Raw genomic sequence first — 17,191 nt, forward strand, 5'->3', positions numbered from 1 at the left:
GGAAAAATCGTTCTAAAAATTAAAGTCAAGGATGCTGGAGACTTTCTGCTTGACTCTAGTGTTTTTCCATTTTTCATGGGGTTAAGTGTTTCTTCTTTCCTCTGGGCTTTGAGGATTGTGGTACAGGAATAGAAATTGAACACAGCTGAATCACTTAGCAGTGGAAAAATGCAGCCACCTACCAGGTCATCAGTTTTCATTCTTTAACAAATAAATTAAATTTCATTATTTCAGAGCTTTCCCCTAAATAGATCTAGCCCAGGGGATTCTGTTTTGTTGGTGTCACTAGTATTACATTTGGCACAAGCAAGACACCTGCTTCCCTCTTCCAAAATGAGGAACAATAACAACAACAAAATGACCAACTGTTGTGAAATGATCTGACCTGCATGAATATGAGGAAGTGTTCATGGTCTGAGTTGAACAATGACTCAAGTGTTGCCATCATCAAATTTGAAAAGAAAAACTTGATCCCCAAATTGTTACATTTCTTTAGGGAATCAAAAAAAAATGCTGATAAATGAAAACTGAAAGTTAGTAGCAAAGGAATGAAGGGTCACCAGCCTAAGACAGTGAGGCAAAATACTTTTAAACCAACTATGGCCCTGTATTGCTCTAGATGCTTAGATTAGCAATTTGGAAAAACAGACTCCCTTTATAAATTATTAATTAGAAATAAATCATCTTTCAGATAAAATAGTATGCTGATAATAAATATTATATTTAGTGAAGGATTTGGAGGAAGTATGATACTCAGTCCTTTTAATTAAGAAGCTGACACATTATTTTGGAAAAAAGTCAACAAGTTATAGAAGTGTACAATTATAGAAGTGTACAATTATGTGTGAAATCATGTGGCATAGATTAAGTGCCCCTCTGAGTTCAAAGAATGAGAGATCACTGTGGTCTGGAGTAAGTACTCAAACTAATCTATTGACTCTAGTTGAAAAGTGTTCCCACTGCCCTTAGAGGAAAGTCCCATGGAACTTCTCTAGGATATTAAGTGTTGCGATAAGAAAAAGTTTCCTTGTTCAAACTAGTGTTGAAAAAAATTTCTTTGGACAGTATTAAACAGTTTTCTTTAAAGCAAGAGCTGTCAGATAAATTACAGGGTGCCCAGTGAAATTTGAATTTCAAATAAAGAACAAATTATTTGTTTACTATATTAATAAGTATGCCAAAACATTCTATGGAACATCCTTATGCTAAATAATGATTTGTTTATTTGAAATTAAATTTTACTGAGCATTTTGTTCTCATTTTTATTTACTAAATCTATCAAAATAAAACATATCAGAACCTTTAAAATGCTAATTATAAATATTAACATAGTTAGAAGTTAAAACAGATAGCTGAGACCATAGTGACAAAGAGTAAAAGATGCTAGAACTTGACTTTCTATGTTTGCAATACTGCTCTGTGATTTGCTAGCCCCAGGAAAATTTCCTTAATCTTTCTGTGCTTCAATTTACTCATCTGTAAAGTTAAGATAATAATAATATTTATATTACAGGGTTGTTATAAATATTAATAAAGTAATATTTGTAAAGTTATTCAAAGTAAAGGCAATATACATGCTTGTTAAATAAATTGTTTATTGAAAATTCCCAGGAGTGGAAGAGGAGACTACAGTAATGTATTTGACAAACTAAGCATCCACTAACACCTCATGAAATGACATGTTGAAATAAATCCTCTTTTGGAAGCCAGAGTTGGATGACTCTGGCTTCACTCTAAATTAGGCCAATGTTACTTTCTCAGTTATCAAAGGTCTGAGAAAACTTACTAAGCCAAGACCAGTGGCTCTCAGCTGGGAGCAATTTTCCTGCCCAGAGGAGAGCTGGCAGTAGCTGGAGACATTTATGACTGTCAAAACTGAGGAGGTAGGGGTGTGTGCTACTTGCATCCAATGGTAGAGGCCAGGGATGCCCAGCCCCCTCCTCCATCCCCACCAAATAATTATCTGGCCCAAATGTCAATACTGGTTGAGAACCAGAACTGTTTCAAAATTATATAGGAAAATCTCAATGAATGAACAATTAACTAGATCTCCCTTTCTGTACTAAACTTCTAGAGAGTTTAATATGCTTAATAAGACAATAAAGTACAGTCAGTGATTTAGAACTAACACAGTAGTTTACATGGTATGTTTTAGAGTTCTTAGACATTTAATTTCAGGTTCCTGACTTCAGTTCTTTGCTCAAATATCACCTTATTAGTGAAACTTATGCAAAACATCTGATTTAACATTGCAGCCTGAACCCCATTTCCATCCCCTTTACATGATTTTTTCCTATAAAATTGATCACCATTTAATATACAACATAACTTATTTATTCTTTATTTTTGTTACATGTTTCAAGGATTCCTAGCTAGTAGAGTTGTAATGAATCCACCTGCCAATGTAGGAGACATGGGTTCGATCCCTGGATCAGGAAGATCCTCTGGAAGAGGAAATGGCAATGCACTCCAGTATCCTTGCCAGGAAAATTCCATGGACAGAGGAACCTAGTGGGCTACAATCTATGGGGTCGCAAAGAGTTGGACATGACTGAGCATGCATAAGGTAGCAGTGGCTACATTTCATTTTATTACAGTATACTCTCTATGAGAGTGGGGACCTTTTAGTGTTTTTAATGTTCCTATTGCTGTCTATCTGGTATTTAATTAACTATCAGGTATCTACAACAGTTGCAATGATTTTGAATACATACCAATAATCTTAAACCGTGAGGTAAAACTTCAGATCATCAGATTTATTCCCTTTTTTTTTTTTCTATTTCAAAAGGTAATATAGTACATGAATACATAATTTTAAAAGTTTTTTTTTTGTACAAATATATGGTGAAAGGAAGGAATAAATAGGGGACTGAAGTAGAGTTTCTTGTCAACTCTTAGCCTTTCCAATAGAATAAATAATTATTATAGTCTACAGATGTTATCACTGAAATCATATTGATTATATTATTTGCAGCAAAAGATGGAGAAGCTCTATACAGTCAGCAAAAACAAGACCAGGAGCTGACTGTGACTCAGATCATGAACACCTTATTGTCAAATTCAAACTTAAATTGAAGAAAGTAGGGAAAACCACTAGACCATTCGGGTATGAACTAAATCAAATCCCTTATGATTATACAGTGGAAGTGAGAAATAGATTTAAGGGACTAAATCTGATAGACAGAGTGCCTGATGAACTATGTACTGAGGATCGTGACATTGTACAGGAGACAGGGATCAAGACCACCCCCATGGAAAAGAAATGCAAAAAAGCAAAATGGATGTCTGGGGGGGGCCTTACAAATAGCTGTGAAAAGAAGAGAAGTGAAAGCACAGGAGAAAAGGAAAGATATAAGCATCTGAATGCAGAGTTCCAAAGAATAGCAAGAAGAGATAAGAAAGCCTTCTTCAGCAATCAATGCAAACAAATAGAGGAAAACAACAGAATGTGAAAGACTAGAGATCTTTTCAAGAAAATTAGAGATACCAAGGGAACATTTCATGCAAAGATGGGCTCGATAAAGGACAGAAATGGTATGGACCTAACAGAAGCAGAAGAGATTAAGAAGAGGTGGCAAGAATACACAGAAGAATTGTACAAAAAAGATCTTCATGACCCAGAAAATCACAATGGTGTGATCACTCACCTAGAGCCAGATATCCTGGAATGTGAAGTCAAGTGGGCCTTAGAAAGCATCACCACAAACAAAGCTAGTGGAGGTGATGCAGTTCCAAGTGAGCTATTTCAAATCCTGAAAGATGATGCTGTGAAAGTGCTGCACTCAATATGCCAGCAAATTTGGAAAACTCAGCAGTGACCACAGGACTGGAAAAGGTCAATTTTCATTCCAATCCCAAAGAAAGGCAATGCCAAAGAATGCTCAAACTATTGCACAATTGCACTCATCTAATACGCTAGTAAAGTAATGCTCAAAACTCTCCAAGCCAGGCTTCAGGAATATGTGAACCATGAACTTCCGGATGTTCAAGCTGGTTTTAGAAAAGGTAGAGGAACCAGAGATAAAATTGCCAACATCTGCTGGATCATCGAAAAAGCAAGAGATTTCTAGGGAAAAAAAAAAAAAAATCTATTCCTGCTTTATCGACTATGCCAAAGCCTTTGACTGTGTGGATCACAATAAACTGTGGAACATTCTCAAAGAGGCGGGAATACCAGACCACCTGACCTGCCTCTTGAGAAATCTGTATGCAGGTCAGGAAGCAACAGTTAGAACTGGACATGGAACAACAGACTGGTTCCAAATAGGAAAAAGAGTACATCAAGGCTGTATATTGTCATCCTGCTTATTTAACTTGTATGCAGCATACATTATGAGAAACGCTGGGCTGGAAGAAGCACAAGCTGGAATCAAGATTGCCGGGAGAAATATCAATAACCTCAGATATGCAGATGACACCACCCTTATGGCAGAAAGTGAAGAGGTACTAAAAAGCCTCTTGATGAAAGTGAAAGTGGAGAGTGAAAAAGTTGGCTTAAAGCTCAACATTCAGAAAATGAAGATCATGGCATCTGGTCCCATCACTTCATGGGAAATAGATGGGGAAACAGTGGAAACAGTGTCAGATTTTATTTCGGGGGCTCCAAAATCACTGCAGATGGTGATTGCAGCCATGATATTAAAAGATGCTTCCTCCTTGGAAGGAAAGTTATGACCAACCTAGATAGCATATTAAAAAGCAGAGACATTACTTTGCCAACATAGGTCCGTCTAGTCAAAGCTATGGTTTTTCCAGTGTTTATGTATGGATGTGAGAGTTGGACTATGAAGAAAGCTGAACGCCGAAGAATTGATACTTTTTAACAGTGGTGTTGTAGAAGACTCCTGAGAGTCCCTAGGACTGCAAGGAGATCCAACCAGTCCATTCTAAAGGAGATCAGCCCTATGTGTTCTTTGGAAGGAATGATGTTAAAGCTGAAACTCCAGTACTTTGGCCACCTCATGTGAAGAGTTGACTCATTGGAAAAGACTCTGATGCTGGGAGGGATTTCGGGCAGAAAGAGAAGGGGACGACAGAAGATGAGATGGCTGGATGACATCACTGACTCGATGGAAGAGTTTGAGTGAACTCCGGGAGTTGGTGATGGACAGAGAGCCCTGGCGTGCTGCGATTCATGGGGTCGCAAAGAGTCGGACACGACTGAGCGACTGAACTGAACTGATGTTATGGACTTTCCTTTTGGATCAGATGGTAAAGTGTCTGCCTACAGTGAGAGAATCCGTGTTCAATCCCTGGGTCGGGAAGATCTCCTCGAGAAGGAAATGGCAACCCACTCCAGTACGCTTGCTTAGAAAATCCCAGGGAAGGCGGATCCTGGTAGGCTACAGTGCATGGGGTCGCAAAGAGTCAGACACGACTGAATGACTTCACTTTCATAGATGTTATGACAAACTGAAATTTTGCAATTTCAAAAAATAGTTGATATAGTTATCAAAACATGCCTACTGTATATTTATTGAACCAGTCTGCATATCCTAGTCCTTTGTGGACTAAAAAGAGTAATAGTATATACATACTTTTCTTTTATCTTTGAGATGTATTATTGTATTAAAGCAAAAATGACTGATTTTTAAAAAATCCATCTGTATTTTCTAGAACATAGAAACAGAAAAAAAGCTGAGGACTTGGAATAGAAAGAAATTTCATACAAAGAATAGAATTTGATCTAAAAACTGCAAGAGAGACAAGAATTTTCAATATACAATCAAACAGCACTAGAGGCATGTTCAAGTCTCTGCTTCAGAAAACAAGCCCAGTTACCTCTGTGAAAAAGGGCTGCAAAGGGGAGAACAATAAATGAGTGGAAAGCTAATATGTAGGAGTCTGCATTAGAAACTGGCAAACAGGAAGCAGGTGTGGTCATAGAGGTAAAGTGGGAAGGAAGCTGATGCTTTAAAGAGATGTGTTTAGGAAAAATGGGGGAGAGAGTACATATTTCCATCAATCAGTTGCTCCTTCCAGGTGATAATGTTTCATTGCCCTGGCTTAATCTGCAAAATAGCCTCAGGGTTCTAATATAACCCTGCTTTTAAACACTTACTGGAGGTTCAGTCATCTAGCTGACTGCAGATGCTATAAAGCAGATTTTTCATTTTGCTTCCCTGCCAGGAAATGTGCAATCATTTCCATCCACCAGGGAGGAAAATTCTCTTCTTAATCTGGCACAAATCAGGAAGAAAAATTTACTGCTCTGATCTGGCAGTCCTGCTAACTTTAAAATCACTGTTTTTTTTTTTTTTTTTTTAATCCCTTAGTTAACATATCTAAGTAGATCAGTGGAAGGTACAGGAGAACAACTTATTAATCCAGTACCTTAACATCAGTGGTTGGTAAACTTTATCATGCATTGGAACGTCCTGAAGTTCTTTAAAAATTTTTTCCAACTCCCAAATTTTCTGATTCAGTAAGTTTAGGGTAGGCCCTAGCAACTGGAATTACTAAGTACCCAGCTGATGTTTTATGTTCCTGGTGTGGAGATCACAGTTTGAGAAACCACTGAACTATATAAAAGTAAATTTTGCTACATTTAAAGATGATTAATATTGTTTCTTATACTTTAAGAAATTTAAAAATGATACCTAATTTTAAACATGTATTTTCATAGCCTCAAGAAATTGTGTAAAATTAGAGACACATAAACTAGATTGTTCTACAGACTTAGAGATTCTGAAGACCAATTTATACTGCACTAAAAAAAAGTGTATAATGAAATCTATTTGTAACAAAGGATCAGGAAACAACAGTTAAAAAAAGTTAGTCTATACAGGTAAAAGCAAAATACTTTTCCAAGAATGAATTTAACATAAGCAACCATTCAGTATGGAAATCAGCTGTTATATGGATTAATATTTGAGTACTATTTCATTGTATTTGTGAAAGATAGAAGTTGGATATTTTGTTAGGATTAAGATGAAAAATTAAAGATGAGTTAAAGTTAGAATGACACTGTCATTTGAATGACAATGACATTTTGGCAAGAACAGTCTATGTGTTGGATTATAATTTGTCACCTTGTATAAATTCTGTAATGAGGAATATGTAGATAATTATACAGGTATGACATTTATATTGACACAATCACTAATAACTCTGCAATTGTACCCATTTATGGCCTGGAAATATTTATACTTTTGATGTTACCACAGTACCAATGATATAAACATGAAAACATTCTTTTATTCATTAATTAACTCTCTCTTCTCTCCATTCCTCTCTCTGTGTCTCTCTCAGACATAGAAAATTGTATGCACATACGTTGAAGAGAACATATACTGATCTTTCTGTTTTAGCTAGTAAATAAAAAAATCTGAGGCACTGAGGCATCATATTTTTATAATAGAAAACAATTAAGAGTTTTTTCTAATAGATGAGTCTTGAAATCATAATCAAAACACTATTGTAAATCTAGCCAGTTCAAAATTATGCCAATCAATTCAGTTCATTTCAGTTCAGTCGCTCAGTCTTGTCTGACTCTTTGTGATCCCATGGACGGCAGCATGCCAGGCCTCCCTGTCCATCACCAACTCCCAGAGCTTGCTCAAACTCATGTCCATTGAGTTAGTGATGCCATCCAACCATCTCATCCTCTGTCATCCCCTTCTCTTTCTGCTTTCAATCTTTCCCAGCATCAGAGTCTTTTTCAATGAGTCAGTTCTTTGCATCAGGCAAAGTATTGGCATTTCATCTTCAAAATGAGTCCTTCCAATGAATATTCAGGACTGATTTCCTTTAGGATTGATTGGTTTGATCTCCTTGCTGCCCAAGGGATTCTCAAGAGTCTTCTCTGACTCCACAGTTCAAAAGCATCAATTCTTCAGTGCTCAGCTTTGTTTATGGTCCAATCATTTAATTATTTTACAAAACTGAATTTTCTTTAAAATAAATTTTAATTACTAGAGAAAAACACAGCAATTTTTACATTTAAAAAAATTTTCTGTGTAATGTTGGCGTTAAGACCATCAAAACTGTTGCTTCTCCTTTGGAAATCTCTGAAGTTTTATCAAAGAAGTAAGTATCCATTAATAATGCTCAGATCAACAATCTTCACCAAATGCACAATCCTATTTTTAGATGGTGTCTATTGCCATGATAGCTTATACTATCTGCTGAACAAATTCTTTTAGAAAATGATGTAAATAGATGATAAAAAATAATAATAAAATAATTCATAAGATATAGCCAAGGAAGCAAGGAGGGCTAAACATTATCAATAAAACAAGTTAATATCCTATTTTCTTTCATGTTTCACATTATCTCTTCCTCAACTATGTTTTGAGTTAGGTTGTATGGCTTGTTTGTTTTACTCACTTCTATTTCAATATTCACATCTAACGTTGTGACTTTTATCAGAAGCATTTATTGAGTACTCAGTTGTGCCTGGTATTGTGGTGCCAATTAAAATGAGTTCACATATTTGCAAATTGCAAAGTATTGCAGTGATTTCCTTTAATAATTGTATTAGAAGTCTCAATTACAAAATGTTCACAAATGTATCATTCACGATAACTTCAATAGTTATTCAAAGGTTAATCACCAGATACCCCACTTTCTTATTTTAATTCCTTTCTTTCCTGAAATGTATGCTTCTTCTGTTCTACTTAAAACACAACAAAGTTGCCTGAATCTGTGTCTTGGAATATTATATCTCTTAACTTCAATGGCCTTAATTGTAGAATAGGAAGAATTACCTGAGAAGTGTTTGTGGAAGGTTTAAGTGGAAAAACAAACATGGAATCACATAGCACTGTACATAGCATATGAGGTGAAAAAGTGAAAGTGTTAGTCCCTCAGTCATGTCCAACTATTTGTGACCCCATGGACTGCAGCCCGCCAAGCTCTTCTGTCCATGGAATTCTCCAGGCAAGAATATTGGAGTGGATGGCCATTCCCTTCTCAAGAGGATCTTCCTGGCTATAGTCCATGGGGTCACAAAGAGTAGGAGACAACTGAGCACATATGCGTGTGTGTGTGTGTGTGTGTGTGTGTGTGTGTGTGTATCAGTCAGTCATCCAGTTCAGTCGCTCAATCCTGTCTGACTCTCTGCAACCTCATGAACTGCAACACACCAGGCCTCCCTATTCATCACCAACTCCCAGAGTTTACTCAAACTCATGTCCATTGAGTTGGTGATGCCATCCAACCATCTCATCCTCTGTCATCCCCTTCTCCTCTCGCCTTCAATCTTTCCCAGCATCAGGGTCTTTTCAAATGAGTCACTTCTTAGCATCAGGGGGCCAAAGTGTTGGAGTTTCAGCTTCAGCATCAATCCTCCCAATGAATATTCAGGACTGGTTTCTTTTAGGATGGACGGGTTGGATCTCCTTGCAGGATATATATATATATATATATATATATATATATATATATATATATATATATCTATATCTCCTATTAAAAGCACATGACATAAAAGAATTGTTTGCATGATCTGAATTACTTTAATACTACACAAAGTGATCAGAGCTACCCAGGTAACTTCTTAGCTCTCAACATCCAGTGACAGCTTGGGTTCCTCTGATTTTCTCCATTTTCTTTACTTATCTGATCCCAAATTTATACATATGCATAATCAATGATATTTCCTCTGAGGAAAAAATACATTTTTAAGGTTTACTTTGTACAAAGCCCAACAAAAAACAGTAGTTAATATTAAGTATAATTCTCTAAACTTTTCTGTATCTATGAATGTATAAATATTATGAATTCATCCAGAGGAATCATGTAGTGAGAACAAATGAAAATAAAACCAAAATTAAGAACCAATATAGTATATATTTAATTATTATCTTGTAAATGTAAAATGAAGCAGGGCAAAAGCTAACAGAATATTGTCAGAGGACACACTGGTTATAGTAAACACTTTTGCAATAATCAAAAAGACAGCTCTAAAATTTGACATCACCAGATGGTCAGGACTGAAAGCAAATTAATTACATTCCTTGCAGTCAAAGATGGAGAAGCTCTATATAGTCAGAAAAAAAAAAAAAAGACTTTGATCTGACTGTAGCTCAGATCATCAGCTCTGTATAGCAAAATTCAGACTTATATTGAAGAAAGTATGGAAAAACATTAGTCAATTCAGGTGTGACCTAAACAAAATCCTTAATAATTACACAGTAGAGGTGACAAATAAATTCAAGGGATTAGATCTGGTAGATAGAGTGCCTGAAAAACAATGGATGGTGGTTCATAGCATTGTACAAGAGGCAGTAATCAAAACCATCCCAAAGAAGAAGAAATGCAAGAAGGCAAAGTGGTTGTCTGAGGAGGCTTTACAAATAGCTGAATAAAGAAGAGAAGTAAAAGGCAAGGGAGAAAGGGAAAAATATACCCAAATGAATTCAGAGTTCCAGAGCATGGCTAAGAAAGATAAGAAGGCTTTCTTAAATGAACAATGCAAAGAAGTAGAGGAAAACAATAAAATGGGTAAGACTAGAGATCTCTTCAAGAAAATTGCAGATATCAATGGAGTATTTCATACAAAGATGGGCATGATAAATGACAGAAACAGTAAAGATCTAACAGAAGCAGAAGAGATTAAGAACAGGTGGCAAAAATACACAGAATAACTATACAAAAAAAAAAAAAAGATCTCAATGACCTGGATAACCACGATGGTGTGGTCACTCACCTAGAGCTGGACATCCTGGAGTGTAAAGTGAAGTGGGCCTTAGGAAGCATTATTATGAACAAAGCTAGTGGAGGTGATGGAATTCAAGCTGAGTTATTTCAAATCCTAAAAGATGATGCTGCATTCAATATGTCAGCAAATTTGAAAAACTCAGCAATGACAGAGGACTAGAAAAGGTCACTTTTCATTCCAATCCTAAAGAAGGACAATGCCAAAAATGGTCAGACTACCATATAATTGGGCTCATTTCACACACTAGCAAAGTTATGCTCAAAATTCTTCAAGCTAGGCTTCACCAGTATGAATTGAGAATTTGCAGATGTGCAGCCTGGGTTTTGAAGAGACAGAGGAACCAGAGATCAAATTGTCAACATTAGCTAGATCATAGAGAAACCAAGGGAATTCCAGAAAAAACATATACTTCTGCCTCATTGGCTATGGTAAAGCCTTTGACTATGTGGGTCACAACAAATTGTGCTAAATTCTCAAAGAGATGGGAGTACCAGACAACCTTCCCTGTCTCCTGAGAAACCTGTATGTGAGTGAAAAATCAACAGTTAGAACCAGACATGGAACAACTGACTGGTTCCAAATTGGGAAAGGAATATGACAATGTATTTATTGTCATCCTATTTATTTAAGTTATATGCAGAGTGCATCATGCAAAATGCCAGCCTGGAATAATAACAAGCTGTAATCAAGATAGCTGGGAGAAATAGCAACCATTTCAGATATGCAGATGATACTACTCTAATGGCACAAAGTGAAGAGGAAGTAAAGAGCCTCATGATGTGGGTGAAAGAGGAGAGTGAAAAAGCTGGCTTGAAATTCAACATTCAAAAAATTAAGATCATGGCATCTGATCCCATCACCTCATGGCAAATAGAAGGGGAAAGTGGAAGATGTGACAGATTTTCTTTTCTTGGGTCAAAATCATGGCAGATGGTAACAGCAGCTATGAAATTAAAAGACATTTGGACCTTAGAAGGAAAGTTATGACAAACCTACACAGTGTATTCAAAAGCAGAGACATCTCTTTGACAACAAAGGTCTGTATAGACAAATGTGTGGTATGGATGTGTGTGTTGGACTGTAAAAAAGGTTGAGCACTGAGGAATTGATGCTTTCAAATCATGGTGTTGGAGAAGACTCTTGAGAGTCCCGTGGACTGCAAGAAGATGAAACCTGTCAATCAGAAAGAAAATCAGTCCTGAATATTCATTGCAAAGGCTAATGCTGAAGTTCCCATACTTTGGCCACATGGTGCCAAGTCAACTCACTGGAAATGACCCTAATGCTGGGAAAGAATGAAGGCAAAAGGAGAAGGGAGTGGTAGAGGATAAGATGGCTAGATAGCATCACTGACTCAATGAACATGAATTTGAGCAAACTCCTGGAGACAGTGGAGGGCAGTGGAGCCTAGCATACTGACAACCATGAGGTTACAAAGAGTCAGACAAGACCTAGCAACCGAACAACAACAGCAGTCAGACTTGAATATATCACCCAAACTTTTGTACTAGATTCCAATTCTATGTTTTTGATTCATTTATTTGGATAAAGTGTTTTAAGAAGCAACATTATAACATTAGATTCCTATTCATTTTAGTACCGTATATCAACCATTTCTGCATATGACGTGTACCTGTCTTCATTTTCCTTTGGTTTACTTTAAGGAGCATGATTTTATCCCCTGGTCAGATGTGTTTATCTAGTTTCCCCAGACTGTCATTTTCCCAATCTGAATGGATCAGTATGGAAAATCACTTTTCTCACTCCTTCTATACTGACTGACACCTCCCAGCCATCATTCAGCTCCCATTTGGCATTTTTCCAGCGTTTAAAAACAAAACAAAACAAAACAAAAAAAACGTATTTTTATATAATGTTGGAAATTACTTCCTACTCTTAGTTGCTAACAGTGCAATCCATCCTACCTTCAGTTAAAACACCTATGTTAACAGATAATGAAATGTGCCAAGTTAGCCTGTATTTTCAAGCACAATCTACATCACAGTTTCTTGGGAGAATGTTCTAATAACCCAAGTAAATATCTAATTTAATTTAACATTGTCTCTAAGAAAATCTGATTAAAAAAAAAAAAAACTTTCAGAGAGTAAGGGCTACACAATATGCTATTCTAGCCTGGACATTAATGCATCAATATAATTATTGCTTGCAACGTCCTCTGAGCTATCTGGACACTTATAATATGTATTATTTTTCCCACTTACTAAGAAAGTGGGCTCTATGGTTAGCAAAATTCTATTAAAAATATTTCATAGCTTTTTAAACTTTGTCAACCCTCCCAAACATTTAAAGTAATAGAGGCCAAATTTTCAGCTCCCAGGTAATATTTATTATTTACTTTTCTAATGACCCGGAGGGATGGTATGGGGAGGGAGGAGGGAGGAGGGTTCAGGAGGGGGAGCACATGTATACCTGTGATGGATTCATTTTGATGTTTGGCAAAACTAATACAATTACGTAAAGTTTAAAAATAAAATAAAATTTAAAAAAAATCTTATAAAGATAAATCTTGTCTTTCCCTGCTTAGTCTTCTTAAGTAGTATATCCCATGCCATCCACTGAAGCCAAAAAGTATAGACAGGCAGTAGTAGGAGTATTACACAGATGTAAAATACCCTAATAAAATTGAGACATAAAATTGGAGCAAATTACTCAGGTCTACTATAATAAAAGACAGGCCTTAAAACTGCATTACACTAGTGATACTGGCATTCCTATAGGTGTATTGTATATACACTTTCAAAGCTATACACCTTGTTCAAATGACACGGCCTTTTTGTAATACAGTTTATGTCCAAGCAGATCCAATGCTTTTAGAGAATATAATGTCTAGGGAGTCATAAAGCTGGTAAAAACATATTTATCCATGATAGCTTAGTACTTTGAAAAATTCAATCACAGGGAAAAATAAATATCTTAAAAGCCTTATAAAGGCAATGGCTTCCCATAGTACTTGTTTAAATAATTTTAAGAGTTGGAATAGATCTTATATATCACAGATCAAACTCTTTTTAATTTCCTTCATTTTTCTCAGACTTTGTTCATTAATTTAAACAAATTTTAAGTGCAATGCAATCTGTATGCCAATATGATAGTGAATAATCTGGCTGCCAATTTGTAACATTACAATATTTACCAAAACAAAGCCAAAAATTGCATTTTCCCTCTGCTTTGTGTTTACTCTTGCCACAGAATGTATTGTTTGATAACTATAATTTAGCAAAGAAGATTGGAATTTTACATATCCAGTGTGCTATGTATGCTTTTGTAAGGTTGACATGAGTCAAAGTAGGTAAAAATGGCCTATGAATTCCTTTTTTTTTTTTTTAATGCATTCCTCATAGTAGAGTTAGAGTTTAACTTAAAAGCAAAGACAGTCAAATCCTAAATTCAGGATTTGGAAAGTTGAATTTTGCAGTATATGTTTTTGTTTACAAGCTTTTTCATTTTTTTAATAAGTTATTTAAAAATTAAGTTCTTCACCATTATATGTTGTGCCTGTTCAGGTCTCATAAATTTCATGTCCATATTTGTGAACAAGAAATGTAAGTATATGTGTGTTTGCATATGTATGCATATATTCTCCACTAGCATTCAGTGAGTAGATCAAAATGGTCCAGTAAGAGGATGTGGAACTCACCTCTCTCCACAAACACATCACAAATACATCTCCATGTGGAAGAATTCTCACTGAAAACTGGAAACCAAGAGAAGGACTCCTGTACAAGCAAGGTTGCAAGAAAGATACACACATAAGATAAGAAGGGAAGAGAAATGAGGACCAGATTGGAACCTGTGCCCCAGGGAGGGGATGCAGAGGGAGAGGGAGATTAAGCAAGTGGATATGCTCCCTGGGGAGTGAGCAGTTCAAGTCACATATTGGGCAAGTGAGTCCTGGGATCTGACATAGGAAAGATGAGTCTCCTTGGTCACTTGGAGGACTGGTCCTGGTGGGAGCAATGGGAGGGCTGTGGGAAGCTTGAACTCTGCTTGTGAGGAACATACACACATAAACTTGTTGCTGAAGGAGGGCAGAGGGTAGATTAAAGCTGCACAGGTGGCTGACTGGTTTCCTGTAACTGCACTGGCACATGCCCTAGCTTGAGGCAAGAGAGAGCGCTAGCTCTGCATCTTCATTTTGCAGATCCACACTGGAGCAAGAGCTATGTGACCAAGAGAAGAGCTCGGTTGTGGACAAAGAAGTGATTAAGACCAAAAGTACTGTATCAGAAGGATGACAGCAGCCATTATTGACACTTAAAAAGGGAATATATCAGAAGCAGTCCAACCTCTGTGGCGGAACTTACACAGCTCAAGCCCTAACAGATACTGACAGCACACACAGACCCTGACTACTCTGCAGCACTGTTCCACACAAGAGCAGAGGCAGCAGAGGCCAATGGGAAAGATTGGTTGTGAAGGACAAAGGGGGCTCAGGCCAAAAAAAGGCATCTAGTTTTGCAGGGAAGCCACTGTAGGTGCTTACCAAGGCAGTGCATCAAAAATAGTCCTGACTTGTCTACAGCTTGACTGTTACTGGCCATGCAACATGAGATACCACATGAGCCCCTATTGCTCCAGCACTGGTTCCCTCAGACTCAAGAGGGCTAGGACTGGGAAGAGAGAGAGCATATACTTGAGGGGAACAGAGTAAGTTCAGGCCTGAACCTCAGGGCTCCTGATCCAGCAACTTGAAACTTTCCCCTAAATCTAGTAGTGCAATTACAGCCACTAAATAGAGGGGAAGTCCCAGCTTCACCTTCTATCAAGGCAAGAGCTACCAGAACATCCTGGGGAAAAAACGTGACTCACGTTCATATCATATCCAACTCTCCCAATAAAGCTACTGGGCACAAGCAGAGAGTATCAGGATGTTCCCACATAAGGACACCCTTTAAGACCTCATCAAGCAAATATTTTACCTAACTTCATAGAGACATAGAAAGTTAAGCAAGGTGAAATGATGGATGAAGTGGTTTCAACTGAAAAAACAACATTAACAAAAAACCTGAAAAATCAAATAATGAAATAGAAATAAATAATTTACCAGGTAAATAATCCAAGGCACTAATTATAAGTATGCTAACTGAATTATGGGAAATAATTTAAATATCAGTAGGAAGTTTAATAAGAAACTAGGAAATAAAAAATAACCCATCAGAAATGAAAAATACAATAACTAACATGAAAACCACACTAGAAGAAATTAACAGCAGACTAGCTTATATACAAGAATACATAAATGATCTGGAAGATAAAATAATGGGAATCATCCAAAGGGAGCAGCAGAAAGAAAAAATAAATAAATAAAGGGAGTACGGCATAAGAAATCTTTGAATAACAATGAGTGTACCAACATTCTGGTTCCTCAGAAGGACAAGACAGAGAGAAAGGCATTTATAACATATTTGAAAAAATTACAGTTAAAAATTTCCCATACCTAAAGAAGGAGCTTGTGATCTGAGCCACAGTCAGCTCCTGGTCTTGTTTTTGCTGACTGTAGAGCTTCTCAGTCTTCTGCTGCAAAAGTACAACCAATCTGATTTTGAACTGACCATCTGGTGATGTTCATGTGTAAAGTTATCTCTTGTGTTGCTGGAAGAGAGCATTTCCTATGACCAGTGAATTCTCTTGGCCAAACTCTTTCCACCTTTGCCCTGCTTCATTTTGTATCCCAAGGCCAAACTTGCCTGTTACTTCAGGTACCCCTTGATTTCCTACTTTTGCATTCCAATCCCTTATGATGAAAAGAACCTCTATTTTTGTTGTTAACCTTAGGAGGTCTTGTAGGTCTTAAGAAAACTATTCAACTTCATCTTCTTCGGTATTGGTGTTTAGTCATAGACTTGGATTACTGTGGTATTGGGGGCTTCCCTCATAGCTCAGTCAGTAAAGAATCTGCCTGCAATACAGGAAACCCAGGTTTGATTCCTGGGTTGGGAAGATCCCCTAGAGAAGGAAATGACGACCCACTGCAATATTCTTGCCTGGAGAATCTCTTGGGCAGAAGAGCCTGACAGGCTACAGTTCATGTGGTCGCAAGAGGCAGACATGACTTAGTGACTAAACCACCACAACCATCATTGTGATATTGATTGGTTTACCTTGGAAATGAACCAAGATCATTCTGTTGTTTTTGAGATTGAACCCAAGTACTGCATTTCAGACTCTTTTGTTGATTATAAGGGCTATTCCATTTCTTCTAAGTATTTTTGCCCACAGTAGTAGAAATAATGGTCCTCTAAATTAAATTTGCCCTTTCCCATCCATTTTAGTCCACTGATTTCTAAAATAGTGAAGTTCACTCTTACCATCTCCTGTTTGCCCACTTCCAATTTACCTTGATTCACAGACCTAACATTACAGGTTCATATGCAATAGTGTTTCTACAGCATCAGACTTTACTTTCACCACCAGACACATCCAGTACTGGATGTCATTTCTGCTTTGGCTCAGCCTTTTCATTCCTTCTGTAGCTATTTCTCTGCTCTTCTCTAGTAGCATATTTGA

At 36.9% G+C, this 17,191-nt stretch overlaps 1 protein-coding gene across 1 annotated transcript in view; it reads right to left on the bottom strand.

The window, feature by feature from the left end:
* DACH2 (dachshund family transcription factor 2) overlaps positions 1-17,191 on the bottom strand; it is a 311,949-nt gene that overhangs the window by 17,229 nt on the left and 277,529 nt on the right. The window contains exon 9 of the mRNA XM_059883831.1: positions 4,991-4,997. Coding sequence (XP_059739814.1) covers positions 4,991-4,997 — 7 coding nt within the window. The remainder of the gene's footprint in view (positions 1-4,990; positions 4,998-17,191) is intronic.

Source organism: Bos taurus, chromosome X (genome assembly GCF_002263795.3).
Source record: "Bos taurus isolate L1 Dominette 01449 registration number 42190680 breed Hereford chromosome X, ARS-UCD2.0, whole genome shotgun sequence".
Classification (NCBI taxonomy): domain Eukaryota; kingdom Metazoa; phylum Chordata; class Mammalia; order Artiodactyla; family Bovidae; genus Bos; species Bos taurus.